Raw genomic sequence first — 21,723 nt, 5'->3', positions numbered from 1 at the left:
AGATGACCTCCTGAGGGCTCTTCCAACCCTAATCTTCTATGGTTCTATGCTCTGGGCTTGTCTCCAAGGGAATTTGTGAGCAAATGACTGTCACCTGGATTGTAATGTTCTTACATCTGCAGAGATCTCACCCTGGGGATTAGTTCTCCCTCCACCCCCAGGAAAACTGTTCTGCTCTATGCCCACAATCTCCTGGTTCTTACTAGCAAAGCTCTTGTTTATGGGAATTCCGATGAGATTGGAGCAAAGCCACACTTGCGCTCACAGCACCCCGTGGACTTCAGGCAGTGCTAGGGGCTGCTGGGATCACACGTGGATTCTAGGGACACAATCCCATTACTAACACCTTCGCTTGTTGTTTGTCTCTATTCCGGTAGTACCCAGCGGCCCAGTCAAGATCAGAGCACTGCACAAACGTAGCGTAGGAGACAGTCCCTGCCCCGAACAGTTTCCCATCTAAATAGACCGAGCGAGTGAGGGAGAAAGGGATGCAACGTGCCAGCAGAACGATTGTTTGCACATTAGGTTAGTACCACAGTATTTGTTGTAGTTGGATTTTGTTGTTTTATATAATTGTTTTTTGAGGAGAGCTATCTATTTTACTCTGTGGGGGGGGTGTTACATGTAATCTATGGCGGGGGGGATAAGGAAGATAGGCAAAAAGAGAGTCACTAAAATCTGGCACATTAATGATTTATTAATAATAAATTCACCCTACAAACTCCCAGCACTTTGCGGGACAGTGATTTTTGGTACTGTATGAGCCGAGCAGCTCTGCACGTGCATTAACCAGTGGCACTGGGACTAGATTCACCATTTTAGGCAGCTGGTATCTTTGCAGGGTGAGGGACACGGCGGCTCCCCAACTGTGTCTCGGGTGGCTGTGTGCCCACTGAGCCTGATTCATATGCCGCTCACGTTTTTGTACAGGGAAGGTCGCTGAGCATCTGATAGAATCAGGTTTTCCCTGTACTTTCCCGAGCTGCTAAATGTTTTGAACATTCAGCATGCACTGAGACTGTCTCCGAGAAATGTATCATGTAGGCCAAACCACAAGTTAACCCTCAATCCTCAGTGCTGATTCAACCTTGCCTTAACTAAGACACGAATTACCTGCAACAGCCTAAGCTTGAAACATGAAAGCTAGTCTCTGAGCTGCACTCACGGAATAAACTCTGAGTCGAGGATTTGCTCCAATTACTGTGTGTGGCATACTGGTGCTCTCCAAGCTTCCTACTAGACCAGGGGTAGGCAACCTATGGAACGCGTGCCGAAGGTGGCACACAAACTGATTTTCAGTGGCACTCACACTGCCTGGGTCCTGGCCACCAGTCCGGAGGGCTCTGCATTTTAATTTAATTTTAAATGAAGCTTCTTAAACATTTTAAAAACCTTATTTACTTTACATACAACAATAGTTTAGTTCTATATTATAGACATATAGAAAGAGACCTTCTAAAAACGTTAAAATGTATGACTGTCATGCAAAACCTTAAATTAGAGTGAATAAATGAAGACTCGGCGCACCACTTCTGAAAGGTTGCCGACCCCTGTACTATACAAACAATTGCTTCGTAGTATTAAACTGGCAGGGGTCATTGGCACAGCAGTTGAGTGAACTAGTCTCAGCTCTAAAGACTTGACTTCAAACCCTAGCACAAGTCTGAAAGGAAGATACGTTTGTTAGTCTCCAGCTGATCCTAGTCTCCATTTTTGCATCCTAAAACCACCCCCTCATTTGGCATTATTGGGTATTTGTGCTTCTGTGCGTAGTGAGTGAACAGAGACTTGGATCTGTAACCAGCTTGTCAGTTTTAGTGACCAAAGTCTTTATCCAGGAATGATTTTGTTCAGCAGTTGGTATATCCTTTCCAATAGGGTCTGCGGTGCGAGGCTGACTCCACAGGCCAACACTGACTCAGAGACTCAGTGGTACATGGTTATCGCGAGCAGTACACACCCTGCTCCTGAGGCCTGTGATCTGAGGGATTCTCTCTTGCTGAAAGTGAGGTTGTTTGGTGTGGGGCAGCAGAGGGAATGCAAAGGTCTCCTGAAACAGACCTTTACAAACAGAGGAGCATGCTCATGTTCCTGATCAGTGCCAAGAACAAACCTCCGGGGGTTTCTTAGGTGATGAGATGATCCCCATTCTGTAAGGAAACTCCCGCCTGCAAAAGCACGACCACCAGTTATTGCCACTGTACAGAATATCAAACAAGGAAATGACGAGGAGTCTGGTGGCACCTTAAAGACTAACAGATTTATTTGGGCATAAGCTTTCGTGGCTAAAAAAACCACTTCTTCAGATGCAAAAGCTTATGCCCAAATAAATCTGTTAGTCTTTAAGGTGCCACCAGACTCCTTGTTGTTTTTGCGGATACAGACTAACACGGCTACCCCTCTGATACTAATCAAGGAAAGGGGCTCTGGAATATTAGAAAATAGGAGACCATGGCTGGATTATGGGACCTTTTCTCACACATCAAAATATAAAGGATGTTTGAACAGTTCATTCTTCCTATTCAGTAAAAACAACTTATTGTTTTTGCTGATACAGACTAACACGGATACCGCTCTGAAACCTGTCTTCCTATTCAGTATTTCATTGTGGGACTGGGGCGCGTGTAATAAAAGACAGTCCCTGCGGCAAAGAGTTCACACTCAAAATCTGAAAACAGAGGCTGAGGTCGGAAGTCTCTCAGGAGATCTGCTGAGGCTTCTGTGTCCTGCACCATGGGGTCACTGCAACACTCGGTCTTCCCAGGCTGTCCCAAGCTGAACCCTTGTGACCAGGCTCACTCATCATGTCAAAGGTCAAAGCTGCCCCCACTCTTTATTATGACGGGCTTGTCTGAGAGCAGCAAGGAGAGCTGCACCAGAGGCCGAGAGAGCCCTGTCCGCTCCAGGGCAGCACCCTCATCTGGGTGGGGCTGAAAAGGGCCTGTGCCTACTTCGGCAAGGTTATTTTGACCACAAACACCAGCGAATTCTCTGAAATCATCTTCTTCCTGTTCCTCTTCCGCTGGGGTCAGAAGCACCTGCCTTCTATACTCAAATGGCAGGTCATTCTCAGAGCCTGCCTGCCCCTCCTTGGCCTGTAACATCTCTGCCGTTTCTTCAGTCCCGGCGTAGAGATGCAGCGAGCGAGTCTCTGTGTTCGTGTCAGGCTCCCCTTTGACCGAGATAAATTCGGTCACCAGCGGTTCTGTGGGGCTGACTTTCTCTGACGGCTCCACAAAGCCTAGCCGGGGCTTCACCTGGAAAGGACAAAGCACGAATTCAGTGCAAAACAGACTGATGTGCGGCATGTGTGTGTCAGTCATCTGTGCGCTGAGTACAAACCGTCCTGTCGACATGCCGAAGGCAGAACAGACCCTGGTGCATTTCAGGCAAGAAGCGACACAATTCCAAGCTCTCAGACCCTGCCTGGGCCACCATGCTGCTGGGACACAGGTCACATGTGCAGCACGCTGAATTAGGGCCTATGACTGGATTCCCTCTAGCTACTGGCCACAGCGACTCTAAGAGCCTGCTACTTGGGGAGCGCTTCCTGAACTTGGGTGGGAAAAGACCTGTGTTTCGGGAGCTGAGGGACCCAGTTTCAAATCCTGCTGCTGACTGTGGGTCTGTATATCTATGGCACCTGGTCCAGACCTTTCCCTCCCTATGTTAGGCCTTTTGGGGCAGGGTTTGGGGGTTAGATGTGTTCAAATTAATATTTTATTGGCACATTGTTCAGCAATTACATGAGAGCTGCAATGTCTGATTTGATCACAACTCCCCATGCAGCTTTGCTCTCCCTCGAACAATGGTCTGACTTGTGTCTCATGAGTTATTTCCTTCCCCCCAGCAGACCTGGCCTGTAGCTTCTTCCCAGGGGTGAGAGTTCGGGGTCAGAGACTCACCTGGCTCATCTCCTCAGCTGGGAACTTGATGGCTTCGCTGTCCATGGGGTTGGGCAGAGGCGGGAACAGCACTTTCTTGGCCCTGGAAGACGACAGCAGAGGTTGGTTAATGTGCAGAAGAGCGAAAGGGCAGGGAGAACGGGAGCAATGGGAGAGCAAAGTCCGTGCATTCACCTCTTTTTGATGAAGTGGTAAAACACAGCCAGGACAGGGACGCCTAGGAAAATACTGAGGAACCTGAGGTTGAGCTTCCACTCTGCAGGGTTGGGACCTAGGAGGAAACACAGTTCTGCTCTTAGAGCCCTCTGGAACCGGCATTACATGGGACAAGGAAAACATGCCGGCTTTGTACAAGTGACCATCCCTCACCCTGCCCCAGTCCCAGCACTTGGCGTTCGTTCCCAGCCAAGAAGGCAGTGAAGGGACTAGCCTAGCCTATAGCTGAGCCTTGAGGTGGCCACTCTGAGGGCATGAACATGGATAGTCTCCTTCCCCCAGCACAATCCCTGGTTGCTTTCCTTGGCACGCCACCCTTCCCGGGAGAGGCGTGAGTTGGTGTCCTGTGCTGGTCCCTTGTTTCTGCTGGGAACGTCCACACTGCAGTTGGAAGTGAGCAGCCCCGGGGGAGAGAGTGGGGCTAGCGGGGGCTCGAGCAGTGAGGACATGGCGGCTCGGGCTGTAGCTTGGATCTCGAGCCTGGGGGGACGGGCGGGCTTGAGAGCACAGCTCCCGCCTGAGCTGCTTGAGTCCCTCTAACACGAGTCTGTGACAGCTCCTGCAACATGTTCACTTCAGTCCCCGCCCGGGGCCAAGCAAACGTGGAGGGAAGGATCCACTGGCTGTTACCAAGCTTCGTGGTCTTAAACAGGTGCTGGGGACTGCAGGGCCCATCTCCGTCTGCTGTGGCTGCCTGAATCCCAACTCGATAGGAGGTGCTGGGCTGCAGGTCCTGGAGGGTGTAGTGTGTCGCTGAGGAGTTCGCTTCATGACCTGATTAGATGATGACTGATTAATTGAGCTATCAACAGCATGGAAACCCCTCCCAATTCTGCTTTCTTTCTGAAACAGCTTGTCCCAGTTTCAATTCTTAAACTGCTTACCACACCCTCCACCTACAGAACAGGGGCCCATCAGCCCCTTTCCTTCCTCCCGTCTCTCTTTCTCTCTCCCTGCCCTGCCCAGCTTCTCTCTGCGCTCCTGTCCCTAGATTGATTTGGCACATGGACTCACTGACCGTTCTAGAGCAGGAGACAAAAGAATCAGGTGCGCTCACTGGCTGATTTCTGCCCAGCTCGGTCATGCGGACTGCCTGCCTGTGAGCCTGGCCATGCCGCAGCCCGCTGGGGTCGGTAACGCGTTGGAAGGGAGAAAGGCAAAGCGAAGTGTTTCACACTCACATGCCGTTCTGTTGTCCTGCTCGCTTGTGTAGCAGATAATGTATTTCTTCAGCATGCCGGGGCATTGGGAGAGCGGTGACGGCTTCCACAGCAGGAAAGCAGAGTTCGCTGTGATGTTCCGGATCTGAATGGGCCCATCCAAAGAAGCTGTGAAAGGAGAGGTAGGAAAGAAAAGCAGTAATTGGCTGAGTGCACATGGATTCCCAGCTAGAAAACAGGCCGGGAAGCCATGGATCTTCTCATCCCGGCTCATGTCATCTGCCCATAACCTGCTACCTTCAGTTCACTGGATCACAAGAGACAAACTGAATGGTTTAGGGAAAATAAGAACTGACAACATGAGTCTTCAGCCTTTGCTTGAACACAAACTGAACCCTTAGAGGGCTGCTTGTCCCTAAAGAATTCCTGCCTCTGCGGAGTGAGGATTATACAGGCATCTTGCTTTCCCACGAATACAGACCAGTGCTCCGAAGAGCCACCCTGCGAGCCATGCGGGTTTGGGAAAGGCCCCTTGTGTAGGGCTGGGGAGGACTTCCCCTTGCCCTCTTGCATCTGTTCTTGTCATGCACTTATTGCGTGATGTAAAACTAGGATTACCATATTTAAAAAAATAAAAAAGAGGATGCTCCACCAAGCCCTGGCCCTGCCCCTTTCCCATCCCAGCCCCGCCCCAACTCCGCCCCTTCCCCATCCCAACTCCGCCCATTCCCCAAAGTCCCCACCCTAACTCCCCCTCCTCCCTCCCAGCCACGCGAAAAGGGCTCCCCAAGCGCTACTGACTTCACGGTTTGCCAGGCAGCCCCCAGACCCTGGACCCCCGGCTGGCGCTTCCCCAGCGCAGCTGGAGCCCGGGAGAGGAAACGCCCAGCCGGGGGCGCAGAGTCTGGAGGCTGCCCAGCAAACCGTGAAGCCGGTAGTGCTCGAGCTTCGGGCAGCCCCCATGCCTCCGGACCCTGTGCCCCCGGCCGGGCACTTCCCCTCCCGGGCTCCGGCTGCTGTGCTCCTCCCCTGACTCTTCGGCTCTGTTTAAGAGCCGAGCTGCCTGAGCGCTACCTGCTTCGGGCAGCCCCCATGCCTCCGGACCCTGTGCCGCCGGAGCACAGCAGCTGGAACCCGGCAGGGGAAGTGCCCGGCCGGCGGCTGGGGTCCGGAGGCAAGGGGGCTGCCCGAAGCCCATAGCGCTCGGGCAGCTCGGCTCTTAAACAGAGCCAAAGAGTCAGGGGAGGAGCAGAGCAGCCGCAGGAGGGGAAGTGCCCGGCCGGCATTTTCCCGGACATGTTCGGCTTTTTGGCAATTCCCCCCGGACGGGGGTTTGATTACCAAAAAGCCGGACATGTCCGGGAAAAACCGGACGTATGGTAACCCTATGTAAAACAGATGGTCCATTCTGCAGGGCAGGGACTGTGGCTTTGTTTGTTTCTCTGAGGGGCCTAGCACGTTTCGCGCAGGGCCATAACGAATAATTTCTTGCTCCCTGGGTGAGGGCAGAAGGCTGCACGGAGGGAGGGGTGTTTCGGCTCTGGGAGGGGTTATTACTACACGTAGTAATAACCCCTCCCAGAGCCTGGGCTGGCCAATTTTTAGAACTGGACAATTTTTAGAACATGAGAAAAGAATCCCTCCCCCGAACAATGCATTTAAAAAGAAATAATTCCACCATCAGCCCCTCTCTTCTGATGATCACAGGCCCTGCCTACCCCAGGTCATCTGTGAATCACACTCTGCCCAGCACTTGTGTGATAAAAGCAGTTTTAGTGGGTCTTGCCCTTCCCCAGTGGAAACACACCATATGCAGACTTACTGTTTGTAGCAAAGTGGTACATGGAACCGAACGTCCAGTGCTTCTCTGGTCCCCCTCCGTGAATGGCAATTCTGTAACACTTCCTGGGTTTCACTGTACCTGGAGCATAAAACCAGGAGACATCATCAAACCTCCCCACCCCTCCCCCCTCAGATAAGGGGATGGGAGTGACCTTTCTGTCTGCACTGCCTGATCCCCAGGGGAGGGCCTGGCTGCGCCATGGTGTGACTAGGACTGGGCCACAACAGTCACTGAGAGGCAGGCTGCATATCTCAGCTGATTTCCCGACTTGGCCAAGTCGAGTGAGTTTCCAGCATACGTAAAAGAACACTGTGAGAGGCCAAAACATGGACAGGCCCCAAATGACAGCTGGGCTCATCTGCAAATTGAACTTGGAAAGCACGGTTGGCTTTGGCACCAAATCGAACCATGCACTTGCCTCACCCTGACTCTTCCCGACTCTGATGCAGAGATTCAGGCTGACTGCCGGGGTTTTGGATCAGGCCGGCTGTTACCACAGGGGCATTTAGTTTCCAAACAACTAGCAGAAGAGGAGGGTCCCCGTTGCGAGAGGGAGGCTGAAGAAAGGTATGTTAAAGAGGTGGGTTTTGTCCTTGTTACCTGTATCCACATAGTTGTCCTTTTCAAATAATTGTTTGTGGATACATTCCTCTTGGTCCTCCTGCGGCTCTTCCAGGGATTGCTTCTCAAAGCAGTAGAAGGTCCCATTGGTCTTTGCTGCCCACTGCACTGTCACGCTGCTGCCAGCCGAGCTGATGTTCAGAAAGCTCATTTCTGGGAGGAAATACAAGGAGACATTTCAGCAGAAACACGGCACCAACGGCATGAAGACATGGCACCAAATTCACGGCATCCAGGGGCAGGAAGCACTGGGGCAGGGGCACAGTCTAGTTCTCTGTTCGCCATCTACCCAGAGCCCTGATCCTGCAGTTGCTCAGAGAGGGAGATGTGGGCTCTTGTCTCCCTGGCAGAGGCCTCACAACACTGAGAGCTTTGGGGATGGAGTTAGTTAAAATCCCAAAGAAGGAAATAACCCAGGGAAATGGCTGTGAGTTGCTATGCCATGGAACCCAATGCTCTGTCTTCAGTCCCTGTCTGGGGCCATGGCAGCAGGGCCAGCAGTGAATGGGTCTGGTCCTTTCAGGAGACTTGTTAGGGTAGTGGTTCTTTGGAGGGACCGCTGGTCCGAGGCCGGGAGGGGGAGCCAAGGTCTCTGTACCTGTGCGATATTCTGGAGGAATGCGATACGTCTGCACAGGACCTCTCCCTGCTGGGTTAGATGCGCTCATAGAAAGGTGATACTCTGCCCCAGAGAGAGCCAAGGTCAGCGTCGTCTCGTCCTTTTCAGGGACCTCCTTCTTCAGCTCTGTGCACCTGCACGCTGGCATGTAGAGAGCCAGCATGTAAGTGACTTTCCACTGCTCCTCACGGGCTTCCTGACAGGGGTTTGGAAAGGTGACAGTAAGTGACGAGATCCTGGCTCCCCTGAAGCGCGCTGTGTGTGTGTGTCTTGGGTAAATGCTCATGCAGTCTGGGCTTGTTTGCAGGCCTCATTCAGTGGCCAGGAAGCTGCTGTCACAGCTGCTGTGTTACTGTGGCCGTAACCACCATCAGATTGAACATATCACAGACCCATCTGGGCTCTGAGTCGGGGAGGATGTCGGCACTACAGCTTGCATCCTGATTGGACAAGACGTAGCCCTGTCACAGGGCAGTTAAAGCACCACCTGAGGCCCCATTCACACTGCGCACGGGAACTGCATTGTGACAGGGTCCCCGGACCTGACTGCGTGTGTCTGGTGGTGGAGCTGTGTCCCATCCACACACTGCATTACCTGCCAATGGAATGTCACGTTTCTCTGCCCGTTCCTCCCGAGTCTGCCCACCGTGTAATTCACCTCTGGAATTTCTGGAACAACAGCAGGGAATTCTGGCCACCTGTTCGTTTATCTCTGCAAAGTCCTGCCCCCTGGCTTTCCTCCCCTCAGCTGCCACTTCTTGCCTAACTTAATTTTCCTCCCCTCCCCCAAAGGCAGCCTCTCTTCTAAGCCCTTCAGCCCACAGAGTGAACCATGTGAAATCTCGCACCCTCAGGAACAAAGATGGATTTGCTCCAGTCGCTCCAGTAGCTGCTCCAATGGGCTGTTTTGTGCCGAATCTGGACTTCGCAGGCTGCTGTTGTTCCCAAGTTGCATATCACTAAAGCAAACCAAGACAGTGGGGACTGAGTGAACAATCCAGCAGGAGTTTTCAGTTTCGTGTGTGCACCGTGCCCTTCTGGCTGCCATGGAGCCGAAGCCTGGGCCTGTGGGGTCAGAGAGGCTTGGGTCCCCTGAGCATCAGAACGGAATTCATGGGACACTACTCTTACTTGGTGCTACTGGGGGCTTAAGGCCACGCTCGTGTCAGATGAGAAATTACCGCCCAGCAAGAGCGTGAAGGAGCAGGTGGGGGTTTGAGTGACTGGCAGTGCATGGATTTGATCAGCAGCTGTAATTCTGAATGCCTGGAAAGGAGCAGAGGGTGGAGAGAGGAGGCGACTGGGCACTCCCCCAGCTGCAGCGTGTCTCACAGAACAGAGGTTTTGCCACCGCTTTCCTCTAATGACACCCGCTCTCAGTTTCTCTCCCTTTGAGGGCTGTGTATCCGTTCCCCTGGCGCTTCCAAGGGGGTTTTTGTGGGACGTGGGGACTCAGCGCAAGGGCTTAGAGGCTGTGAGCAGCCGCACAAATCTGGTTCATACATAAACCAGAGCTGGGCAATAGCGGTGTTGATTCGGAGGCAGAGAGGGCTCCTCTCCTAGGAACGTGCAGTGATATCGAGAGGAACTCTTGGGCAGAAGGTGCAGGGAGGGTCCCCAGGCCTTCCCAGCAGGTGTTTCTCTCACTGTGCTGGGAGCAAGAGCTTGAAACGGCATTGACTGTATCTGCGAGGGTACAGTATGATAAGCTGACCTGTGATGTTGTTACCCTTGTATTCACCTCGTGTCTGACACGCCACCTAAAAACAAACCGGACAAGGCTTATACAAAGGCAGTATTTCTTCACACAGCACCCAGCCGCCCTGTGGAACTCATTGTCAGGGATGTTGTGAAGGCCAAAAGTATAACTGGGTTCAAAAAAGGATTAGATGAGTTCATGAAGGACAGGTCCAGCAATGGCTATTAGCCAAGATAGTCAGGGACACAACCCCATGAACTGAGTGTCCCTAAACCTCTGACTGCCGGAAGCTAGGACTGGGCAATGGGATGGATGCTCAATGACTGCCCTGTTCTGTTCACTCCCTCTGACACATCTGGCACCGGCCACTGTTGGAGGACAGGACACTGGGCTAGACGGACCGTTGGTCTGACCCAGTGTGGCCATTCACATGTTCTTGGAAAGTGCTTTGGTGGTGGGGAACCCACCTCTTATGAGCCTCCTGCAAGGAGTTTTCTGCAAAACAAATACAGCAGGAGAGAGAGAGTCTGAGACCGTCCGGGGCAAAGCTGGCACTTTCTCCGCAGGAGCAAATCCTGCAGTTTCATTGCTCTGTGAGAAGGATCGAGGCACCTGCTCCATCCCAGAACAGTGCGGATCGCAGTGCTAAAAAATGAGAACTTGGGAGCAAGTATCCAAGTTCTGGCCCTCTGGCCTGGTCACTATTTTATCCACCTCTGCCGGGATTACAAAGCCCAATAGGACAACTCTCCAAATGATTATCTCCAGATGGCGTTCAGCCCCAGCTCGGGGCTCTATGCCATGACACCAGTGGCTGGCAGGGGAACCCGGGCCCACCCTCTACATCAGTTCAAGCCCAGGGACCCAGCAATCAGGTCTGCTCCGTTCCAGTCCTTGTTGCTGTTTCCCTGGGCTCCTTCCTGCCCAGCCTCTCTCTCCTCTTGCCTCTTTCTGGGTTTGCCACTGGAGCTTCCTCTACTCCCTGTGGCTACTTCACCCCTGCCATGCCTCTTGCCAGAGTCCTTCCTCCAGGGCAGGATCTCTGGGCTTTCTCTCCCCTTGGAGTCTCTCCTTGTCCCTGACATCTCCCTCATCCCAGGGACCGACTGCAGCCTCCTTCCCCAGCAGCCCCTTTCTGCTCTCAGCTGCTTGGCTCTCTAGTGCTGGGCTTCGCTCTGTTAACCCTGGTCCTCCTGCTCAGGTGAGCCCAAGAGACTAACTGGCCACTAGCCCCACCCCCCAGCGCTGGTGTGGGGTGCTGAGGCCTGGGTGCTGTTGGCCGGTGCAGTGTCTGAGAACGACTTCACTGGAAACAAACTGCGGGGTTTTATTATTATTATCTGGGTTTTTCCTCCTATGTAATCCCTGCCAACAAGCCCGAGATCCTGTCACGTGTGAGAGCATAATCCATCCCTGGGAAAGAAGGGGAGACGTTATTATTCAACGAAACAGATGGAAGGAGCAGCTGGGCTGCGGGAAATACGTCATCAGGGCACTGAGCTGCTCAGGCCCTGGGTGCGCTAGACGTACTTACATAATGGTAATGACCATTAATGACCATCAGCTTCCACAACCAGCGTCCTCACCGTGGGATTACTGGGAGGAGACGTCGTGAGCCTGAGCAGGGTTGGGGTCACCCGCCTTAGCATCCCTGCCCCTTGGGACTTCACTTTTCTGAGGGCAGGTCACTGTGTCTGTTCAACCCACCTGTGTCCATTCAGTGCCCTTCATCCGTCTGTACCGAGCTTCCCTTCGTAACGGTTCGTATCTGACAGTCCAGTTATCTAGCTGCTGCAGTGTCAGCGTCAGGGTACCATTGGATTTAGAGAATGTTATTTGATCAGGCGGCAGCGTATCCAATTTGACTGGAATTACAATGTGACAATCGGAGTTATTGGGGCTTGTAATAGGTGGGGCAGATGGGTGGAGGGGGTGTGTGATTCAACAGGGCCAAGGGAACCTCAGAAACAGATCACATGTGTGCACATACATATATGCACGTGCGCGCACACAAACATGGTGGTGTCCATGTCACAGAAAACCCCAGCACAGGTGCCACCAGCTGCCTGCTGCCATGTTGGGAGACCCAGGAGAGAGGCCCAGAGCTAAATGGCTGTGGAAACTGAGCTCCTCTCTTCTGCTAGCCCAATCTGGGGCAGAGCTGGGGGACAGAGTGGCGGGATAACATGTGGAGCCTCCCCTGCCACTGTCGTCCTTTGGGCAGGACTGAGGATGTCCGTCCAGCTGCTTTCACAAGCTGTAGATTTTACATCACAGGGAAGCAGCTGTTTGCTTCCTAAGGAGGCTCATGCGGCCCCCTGCTAACCCAGCGGCAGCAGCAAGGGAGCTGGCATTAGCCCCCGCCCCAGCAAGGGCCAGTGTTACAAAGAAAGCACACTTCAGAGGGACGCTTACTGGCATTCTCCAGTTGCAAAGTGATGTTCTGGGTCCTCTCAACTCTGCCTCCACTGTGGGATTCCACCCAGGCAGTGAGGTTCGGGAGGAGCCGCAGTTTCCGATAAGAAAAGCGGCAGTGAGTGGAGGACGCTGTGTTGAATTCCGTGCAGGGATGGGTGCTGTGATAACTACGGAAGGAAGAAAGCTGGTTGCTGCAGTGCCAGCATGTGTCCGTTATTGACTGCAGCGTGTCCGGTGTGCGGTGCCATAGTGCCGCTGCTCCCCATTGTTACCCAGGCCTTGCATTGCTCTAGCCAGCCTTGCCCAGGGAGGAAAGCTGGAACCCCCTGCTCTTGGCGAAGGCCCACCCGCTGCCTTACTCTAACCGGGCTAGATCCTGAGTGTGTCTGAGCGAGGCCTGCGCCAGCTGTGCCAGGCACAGTTCAGGGCAACATGGCCAGCGGTGATGGAAGGGAGCGAGCCAATCTGCTTGTCTCCACCCTCTTCCCTACTGCTTGAGCCAGAGGGCCTAACGCGCACACTCTGCAGCCCCAGCGCTGAGTCTTATCCCTCTGGCTGCGTGCTCAGGCCGCCTGGCATTCAAATATCTTCACCTTCCACATGTACAAACTGTCTGCAGGCTTCCGCGCAGGAACTCTCACTTGTTTCTAGTGCCTATGTACAGGGTCCTGGCAGAGAATTTAGGGAGATGGATGAATGCTAAGTTCCCCACCTCCCTGTCCAGATCCTACCTACCCCATCACCTTCACTGGCATTCCACTTACCCTCCCCTCCAGTGGATTTCTGTCTTTCTGTCCCCTGTTGCCTTCCCTGACTTCTATCCATCATCCATCTCATTACCTGACATCCCAAAAACGTACTAGTGAGTTCGTTTTGTGTGCTTTGAGATGTGCCATGATACCTTCTCCATCACCACCTCCCACTCCCTGGGGCATGATGCAGGTGGGTTTTTATTTGCTTGATCTACCTATCCATCTCTATTGTGCCCATCAGGTAGGCAGACAGCGTCCTCACAGCACTATCCTTCCCACTCATGTGGTCCCACTGTTGGGGCTTCCGACTCACCAGAACTTAAGAATATAGGTGGCATTTCCTGACGTGGCCTTAGCTCTCCAAGCGCAGGTGAAATCGCATTGGATGCAGTTCCTGTAGCAAACCAAATCCGGATCCTCCGTGGAGCCTGCGGGATACAAAGAAGCAGTTGGAGTTGTTCTTTCCTGTTCGATTTCCTTAGCAGATGTGCAGTGTTAGGAATTACCAGGACTATGTGTAGTGAATAGCAGGAGGCTGGTGCCAGTGTCTGTACAGGGCAGGGACTGGCAGGAACCACTTAGGCTACAGAAACTCAGGGGTTTGCCAAAGTGTTGTTTTCCTTTCCGCCTGCCCACACAGTGGGCTGCAGGTTTTCACTCCCTGCCAAGTGACCCTGCCCTCTGGAGCTGGATTCAAGGTCCAGGGCAAAACTTTACCAGGATCCATAGGAACTGCCCTACACGACAATGGGCTGTGCCTGTGACAAAGAGAGAGGCACTTTTCCAGGCCTGGCCTTCGATTCTAGCCTTGGCCTGCCTGATAATGGTAATGGGCTAAACCCCAGCACAGGGGTGAGCATCTGCAGCACGCTTTCTTCCTCTGCTCGCAGCACATGCTGCAGTGGCCGGGACCAGCATTTACCTCCGCTTCTTTGTCTGTCTTTTGGGTTTTCAAGCCTTCAGAGATATGTCCCGTCCCCCCCCAAGTGCAAGAAAGACTATGGGATCATCTGGGGCTCTGTGGGAAGCCTGCTTTCAGCCCGTCTAACTGGGGAAAGCACCTGTACCCTCTCCATTAGCCACAGGCTAAAATGAAGCAAGCCCCCCAAGTCCACAGCAGATCTGCCCTTCTCTGCAGGAAAGGTAAGAAGGGTTTGATGCTTCCAAACTGCAAGTTTGTCTGTGTGTGCAGGGGTATGTCCAAGGGTGTATGGGAGAGAGAGAGAGTACGTGAGGGACTGTGACTGGTGCCTCTGTGTGCTAAAGAACATGTGCAGGGGGTGTATGAGTGTATGAGTTCGTATGGGGCAGAGGGAGAGAGTGGGGAGGAGAGAGAGAGATTCTGTTTGCATGTGGAGTAAGAGATAAGGTCTATGTGGCATTTGTGTTTGCATGAGGTGTGTGGGAGGGGGGAAGAATGTGTGTGGTTTACACTGCCCCCTTGCAAGGCTTCTGTTTCTCTCTGCTCAAAGTCCTGGTGAGCGCATCAGATCCCCAGAGGAAAATCACCTCTGTCTGAAAGGCACTAGGTAGCTACAGCCCCTATGACTTACGGGACCACAGCTCCCCAGGTGTTGCGTTGAGATAGCCTGGGTGGAGGAATAATTTTCATTTGTGACATGCAATGCAATTTTGTTTGTTCTTATTGCTTTTGTAACAGTTTCAGGCAGGTTGTGTAAAAAGGCCAGTAGCTGCAGGCTGTGTCCTGCCGATAATAGCTTTCTTTGAAAGCGTAATAAGCCTTGTGGATGGGGGGAAGCGGTAGATGTGGTATATCTTGACTTTAGTAAGTCTCTTGATACTGTCTCGCATGACCTGCTCATAAACAAACCAGGGAAGTACAACCTCGATGGAGCTACTATACGGTGGGTGCAAAACTGGTTGGAAAACCGTTTCCAGACAGTGGTTCACAGTCAGGCTGGAAGGGCATATTGAGTGAGGTCCCACAGGGTTCCCAGTTCTGTTCAATATCTTCATCAATGATTTAGATAATGGCATAGAGAGTACACTGATAGTGTTTGTGGGTGATACCAAGCTGGGATGGGTTGCAAGTGCTTTGGAAGACAGGATTAAAATTCAAAATGATCTCGACAAACTGGAGAAATGGTCTGAAGTAAATAGGATGAAATTGAATAAGGACAAATGCAAAGTACTCCACTTAGGAAGGAACAATCAGTTGCACACATACAAAATGGGAAATGACTGCCTAGGAAGGAGTATAGTGGAAAGCGATCTGGGGGTCATAATGGATCACAAACTAAATATGACTTGACAGTGTAACACTGTTGCAAAAAAAACCCAACATCATTCTGGGATGTATTAGGAGGAGTATTGTAAGCAAGACACAATAAGTAATTCTTCCGCTCTACTCCGCGCTGATAAGGGCTCAACTGGAGTATTGTGTCCAGTTCTGGGCGCCACATTTCAGGAAAGATGTGGACAAACTGAAGAAAGTCCAGAGAAGAGCAACAAAAATGATTAAAGGTCTAGAAAACATGACCTATGGGGGAAGATTGAAAAAACTGGGTTTGTTTAGTTTGGAAAAGAGAAGACAGAGGGGAACATGGAACATGGTAACAGTTTTCAGGTACATAAAAGGTTGTTACAAGGAGGAGGCAGGTAAATTGTTCTTATTAACCCTGAGGATAGGACAAGAAGCAACAGGCTTAAATTGCAGCAAGGGATGTTTAGGTTGGAAATTAGGAAAAATTAACTGTCAGGGTGGTTAAGCACTGGAATAAATTGCCTAGGGAGGTTGTGGAATCTCCATCATAGGAGATTTTTTAGACAAACACCTGTCAGGGTTGATCCAGATACTTAGTCCTGCCTTGAGGGCAGGGGACTGGACTAGACGACCTCTTGAGGGGTGCCATAGGATCCAGGCAGCTGGCCATCTCCAACTCAATAAGGCTGGGTGCACTCACGGGCTAGGTGCTGAGCAAAGACCCTTTCCTCCCCCTCTGCCTCTCTGGGGACTGGAAGCTCATTTCTCACTGCAGAATGATTGTGAAGAATCGGACACTTTCCCCCAGCCAGGAGCAAGGCCTGGCACTGCAGCACCTTTGAGTGTCCCCAGGGCACTATGAACGAGACATCTCGGGGGGGCTTGTGCCATTGTGGGGAGATTCGGGTCAGGACAACAAAAAGGAAGGGGGAAAAAAGCAGCGATAGGAGTAAGGTGATCAGGAAATGCAGCTCCCCTGACCAGTCCCGCTGCCAGGCCAGCTCAGCTCTCTGCACTAGAGACACGCAGCCTAGGAATAACTAACCCAACCGTTGCCACTTCAGGAATTCAGATGCAGGTCCAAACGTAACAGACGTTGGCCAGAAAATACGGGCTCCTGAAATGGAGGGTTCATCTCCTCCCAGCTGCACCAGCCTCATACGCATTCTGGGAAAGCTGCTTGAGAAGGACTTCGGCCCGTGGCGGAACCGCAGAAACTTTTCCAGTGGCTCCTGCTCCCTTTTGCCCAGGGCAGATTCTCAGCACTGAGCCCTTGTAATTGAGTTGTGACCCTGTCACTGTTGCTTTAGACATAATCCCCAACCCCAACCCAAAACAGCAACAATTTACTGCTAAACCCCTGGTCTGTGAGAGTGAGAGTAAATGGAGGGGAAGCCTCGTTATCATCCAGCATCGCTCCTCTGATGGTTCTTTTAACGGTATCTTTAATCTCCATATACCACAGAATCACTTACCGCTCAGCACTAGCGCAGCCAGCAACAGCAGCCAACTCATCGTCTGTCCCGTTGCTCCCACACAGTAACCGAGGGGAACAGGCACCGAGGGCTCAGCACTTGCTGACTTTACTCCATGAACAGTGACCCTCCCGAGCCTCACAGAGCTCCTGGACTCAGAGCAATCTCTGACAACTCATCTGGCACTCGCGTTTCTCATAAAAGGTGACAAATTTCCCCATGCATACTAAAGGTGCTCACACATTGGAGCAGAAACTGAGGTGTCATTACATGCCTCACTTTTACCAAAAGCAAAAGAGAAACAGAAAAAACGATTCCACTTTGATATGTGCACCACTCTGTTCAGTCACTTCGGGGATGCATCACCAAAGCCACAAGATCACCACACGTAGAAACCGGAGAGAGAAGAGCAAAGTAAGCAAAAGCATTGTGTTCTTACGGACCCCACACTGGAGTCCATCTCTATCACGCAGGACTGACTCTGGAGTCAGTCCACCGACATCAGTTTAGTTACTGCAGATTTACACCAGCGTAACTGAGATGAGAATCTGCCTGACACATCCAGGTGTGCATGAGTGTGTGTGTTTGAACGTCTCTTATATCCAGATATGACTCCGTGTGTGTGTGTGTGTGTGTGTGTGTATATGTGCACGCGTTTGTAGGGACGGGTGAGTGTGTTTGCCGTGCATGAAGAAACTTCTAGTTTTTCTGATGCTGGCATTTCTGGGTGGGATTTTCCGTCCCTGATTTATTTAGGATTTCTAAGGCAAGGTTATTTCAGAGAAAAAGTAATCTCTTTAAAGAGGCGCTTTCATTATGAAGAGAACACAGAGCTGCGATTCCTCCTTTGATGAAATCGTTCCCTTAAGCCCTAGCTTCCCCTTTGATCAGATCCTGGCATGATCCCTTGCTTATGATACCACGGCCTGCTGTAGAAATAACTGTGACTGTAATAAATTCAGCACAGCAGTGTCACTGGAGGATCCACAAGAGGAGAAGATGGGCCAGGATAGAAAAACCTCTTTGTTTAAATAAAGAAGTAATTAGCAAACGTGCCTGGGGAGAGGACAAAGCCCTCAGGAAAGTTTACAAGAAGCTAAGTTTTATGTAAAATGTGTTTGAAATTTCCCCCTCATGCCAGTTCCCTGTGTCTAGACTTGAAGTGAGTGGCCATTACTGCTGTTCACCCTAGAAGACTCTCTCTACCTGAGTCTGACCTCTTGGGCTCTTAGGGTATGTCTACACTGCAATCAAACCAACAAACCCCACGACAGCGCCCGTCTCAGAGCCCCAGTCTGCTGACTCAAGCTCATGCTACAGGGCTGGAACCAGAAGTGCAGACATTCCTGTTCAAGCTCTGACACCCAGTCAGAGGGTTGGGTCTCAGAGGCCAAGCTCCAGCCTGAGCGTGAATGTCTCCATGGCTGTTTGTAATCTTGCGAATCCAGAGTCAGTTGACCAGGGCTCTGAGACTCTGTTGTGCTGTTGGTTTGTTTTGCAGGGTAGATGTAGCCTTAGAGGCACCTTCCAGCCAAGGGTCTCAAGCCCTTTACAAACATCAGGGAATGAGGCCTGCTACACCCTGGCCCAGAGAGGGCCCCCCAAACGAGTGGTGGTGTGACAGAGCCATCCAGGTTTGGCCCAGCCACCCCCCCCCATCATGACAGAGGGGGCCGGGCCAAACCAGAGTGGCACTGTGACCCCATGTGCCAGTCGCAATGCTCAGCGTAGGGAGCCGGGTGCAGCCCGTGAGGTAGGAGCCACCATTGTGGGGTGAGGGTGGAGTGGGCCTAGATCAGAGATGGGCCTATTATAGGGTCTGCTGGCTGCCATGAATATTCCTAAGTGTTTTGCCTCTTTTGCCCATAACTAACTTCCTCACCCTCATCATGTCAGGGTGTCCTTAGCCTATAGGCGAGTACATTAATTATCCCAAACTTGTTAGCACATACATCAGCTGGTTACTATGGTAATCCTGCAGCTATGCACCTGCTGAGGTTGCTATCTCAAAATACCCAAAACCAGTATCAACTGACTTCTCGTGGTTGCCAATCAGCGTTTTATGCAAGATCGCAGCAAAATTGCATTTTGCACAATAAGATCTTGTGCACTGGTTCTCCCTTCTCTTCACGTGTCAGTATATAATGCCATGAAAGCTTATGCCCAAATAAATCTGTTAGTCTTTAAGGTACCACCGGACTCCTTGTTGTTTTAATAAGATCTCAAGGCATCTTGTGACTTAGGATCACTGCTGGTCAACTTACTTACATTAAGGCTCCTAGGCCCAACTGCCTTATGCTAATATTTGACAGGGTTGGGCCTGGAGGTTCCGTGCATTAGTGCTAGAGATGAGATCTTCTCTTAAGGGAGGTTTAAAATCCAGAATGTATCACATAAGCTACACCGAGGAGGGTGCTAGAAGATAGGCTCCAACCCTTTACAGGAGTAGAACCTGAGGCTTCCCTCCCTCGCTTACATGTGCTTGGCCGTTGTGCTGGGCCCCAGTGTGCCATTGCTGCTCGCCAGGACTCCTCTTGCAGTGCAGAGCGCTCCCAGCCCTGCACTAGCAGGGCCAGACTGTACCCCAGGCACTGGGTGATGCAATGAAACCTCCTCTTCGTAAAACAGCACAGGTACCTGCAAAGGTTGGGAACCACTGACTGAGAGCCCAGCAAGAGGGCATGTACTTGGATAAGCCTGTGTTGTCCCTCCAGTAGCCTTGGCTTGGCAGGTCCTGGAGCTACTATACTTCTGCAAATACTGTGGTTCCCTCGTCTGGTTGCCTGCGACTATGGAAGGGAGGCTGAGTGAGTCTAAGTCAGGGGACAGCACACAGGGACAGCATCTTCCTAAAAGCAGCTTCCCCTTTGACAGCGCCACACAGGCTGCAAGGCAGATCTCCAGGTACTCTGCAACTCTGTCTGAGAATGGTGAAAGAGAACCAGAGCAAGAGGAAATGTCTGCAGACAACACGGTGACAGAGCTGCCATTCTCTGAGTGACAGAGAATTCACTTCCTCTCCTCTAGCGTTGTGTCCGAGCCAGCAGTCTCTTGCTGAAGATTAGAATTGTAGCCCAGTACTAGACCCAGAAAGCAAACCCCACTTTTGGGAGGATGAACAACACCTGGCCAAGCAGAGTCCACTCCAAACTAAAGGTCAGATTATACCATGCGACTGTGCTGACTGCAGCTACCGCTCCCCCGGCACGCAGCCCCTATCAGCTGCCTGGTGCACCCGTCCGCTGAGTGCCGCATGCGACCCACAGCGGGAGGAGGTGGCAGGTGCGAGCATGCGTAGTAGGGAAAGCTTGTTCCCTATGCCCCCACCTGCTCCTCCCCTCTCCTCATCCTATGCAAGGCTGTCCCCTAGCGCCTACGCAGCCCCTTTAACTCTCCTCCTGCCTGGATCCATGCCCAAGGACTCTCCCACCCTGCTCCCCTCCTACTGCCCCCGTCCCAGTCCCTTAGACCCTCTCAGGCTCTTTCCCCATCTCCCTTCCTGAGGCAGCACGGTCACCCCAAGCTCGGGTTGGTAACTCTCCAGGATTGTCCTGGAATCTCCAGGAATTCAAGATGAGATTGGGTCATGTAATGAAACCTCCAGGAATACATCCATCCAAAACTGGCAGCCCTACCCCAAGCCTTCAACAAATCATTAGTCAGGTCCCCAAAAGGCAGGAGAAAGGCCTAAAGACACCATGAGACTTCAAAATAAAAAATAAAATACATTTGGTCTTCCTTCAGGTTTGCTGAGTTCATGGTTTCAAGCTTTTTCTCTCGGAGGCTAAGGACAAGAACCCTTTTGAAATGAAAAAAAGAGGAGAGTCTCAAACGCCGCATTGTGAGAGATGCACGAAAACTGTGAGAATTGACAACAATGCTAAGGTGAGCTTCCTAGGTTTCATGGAAATAAAGATCCTCTATGAAAAACACATGTTTAAGAGACCATACCCTGGATGTTTTATTCATAGTACAAAATCACACACAGTGAATGAACTTTTACGTTGTTCCATTGCTGCAACTCCAAGTTGAATAAAGGTCACAGGACAGCAGCCATCGAATAGGGAATGTTTCTTACAGAAGGGGCGGTCACAACATTTGGGATCATCCTAATCACCAGTGGTTGGAAATCCTATTCTAAAGCGTTCCCCGTTTCAAGATGAAGCCTCAGCTATCCTGTGCCAGTCAACTGCAGATGAACGTGTGTGGGGTGGAGCGGGGACGGCAAATGAAGGAAAAGGGTCTCTCTGGTATCACAGGCTTTACCTATTGAATGCTTCACAGGTCAGGACCACTGCCTAGGAGGACTTGATCCAAACCTGGAAGAGAATCCAACATAGGGTGCAGAGTACGGTGCTTTCTTTGGATTTAGCAGGCTGACTTCTCTGTGGTAGACAAGCTGTGGTTTTTGTGTGGTCTTAGGTTTTAACCTCAGGTAGAGGAGAAGTTCAGCCTGGAGGTAACGGGCCAGGTCATTAGGACTAAAGCACTGCTGCACAAGATGCTGTTCTCTTGCTAGGTGAAGCTGAAAGAAGGCAAGCCCGAGGATGTTGCAAATAAGCATTCAGGAGGATGAGTGAGCCTTTTGGGGGGCCCTGAGCTAGAGGATGTGGACAGTGGCTCAGAGGAAGATGAGCCCAAACTCGAGAGAGAGAGCAAGGAAAGGGCCAGTCTGGAGCCAAAGGGAAGAGCTGCCAAGATCAACGGCAGAAGAGGAAGGCAAAGGGGAGTCAGAGAGCAAGCAGACAGACAAAGGGAAGAAGGAAAAGCAGTTGGTGTGATGAAGTGGGA

At 51.7% G+C, this 21,723-nt stretch overlaps 1 protein-coding gene across 1 annotated transcript; it reads right to left on the bottom strand.

Annotated features, from left to right (window-relative positions):
• Positions 1-731: 731 nt before the first annotated feature.
• On the bottom strand, positions 732-17,108 carry IL12RB1 (interleukin 12 receptor subunit beta 1). The gene is made up of 15 exons (XM_054013731.1): positions 16,933-17,108; positions 13,547-13,661; positions 12,479-12,648; positions 11,771-11,928; positions 10,079-10,124; positions 9,213-9,323; positions 8,960-9,033; positions 8,344-8,560; positions 7,725-7,898; positions 7,104-7,202; positions 5,303-5,449; positions 4,752-4,895; positions 4,080-4,176; positions 3,906-3,987; positions 732-3,257 (listed from the first exon to the last, which is right to left on the bottom strand). Exons 1-15 carry the CDS (start codon positions 16,970-16,972, stop codon positions 2,808-2,810), a joined length of 2,124 nt encoding a protein of 707 aa, XP_053869706.1. The 5' UTR covers positions 16,973-17,108; the 3' UTR covers positions 732-2,807.
• Between the last annotated feature and the right edge of the window lie 4,615 nt (positions 17,109-21,723).

This window comes from Malaclemys terrapin, chromosome 24 (assembly GCF_027887155.1).
Source record: "Malaclemys terrapin pileata isolate rMalTer1 chromosome 24, rMalTer1.hap1, whole genome shotgun sequence".
Classification (NCBI taxonomy): domain Eukaryota; kingdom Metazoa; phylum Chordata; order Testudines; family Emydidae; genus Malaclemys; species Malaclemys terrapin.
This window is presented reverse-complemented; position numbering and strand designations above follow the sequence as displayed.

Excerpts from the sequence above, each read along its gene's own strand:
- IL12RB1 (XM_054013731.1), bottom strand. The coding sequence starts at position 16,972 with ATGAGTTGGCTGCTGTTGCTGGCTGCGCTAGTGCTGAGCG. Across the intron at positions 12,649-13,546 it reads ACCTATATTCTTAAGTTCTG|TTATCACAGCACCCATCCCT; the intron begins GTGAGTCGGAAG and ends TTCCTTCCGTAG. Across the intron at positions 3,988-4,079 it reads TACCACTTCATCAAAAAGAG|GGCCAAGAAAGTGCTGTTCC; the intron begins GTGAATGCACGG and ends GTCGTCTTCCAG.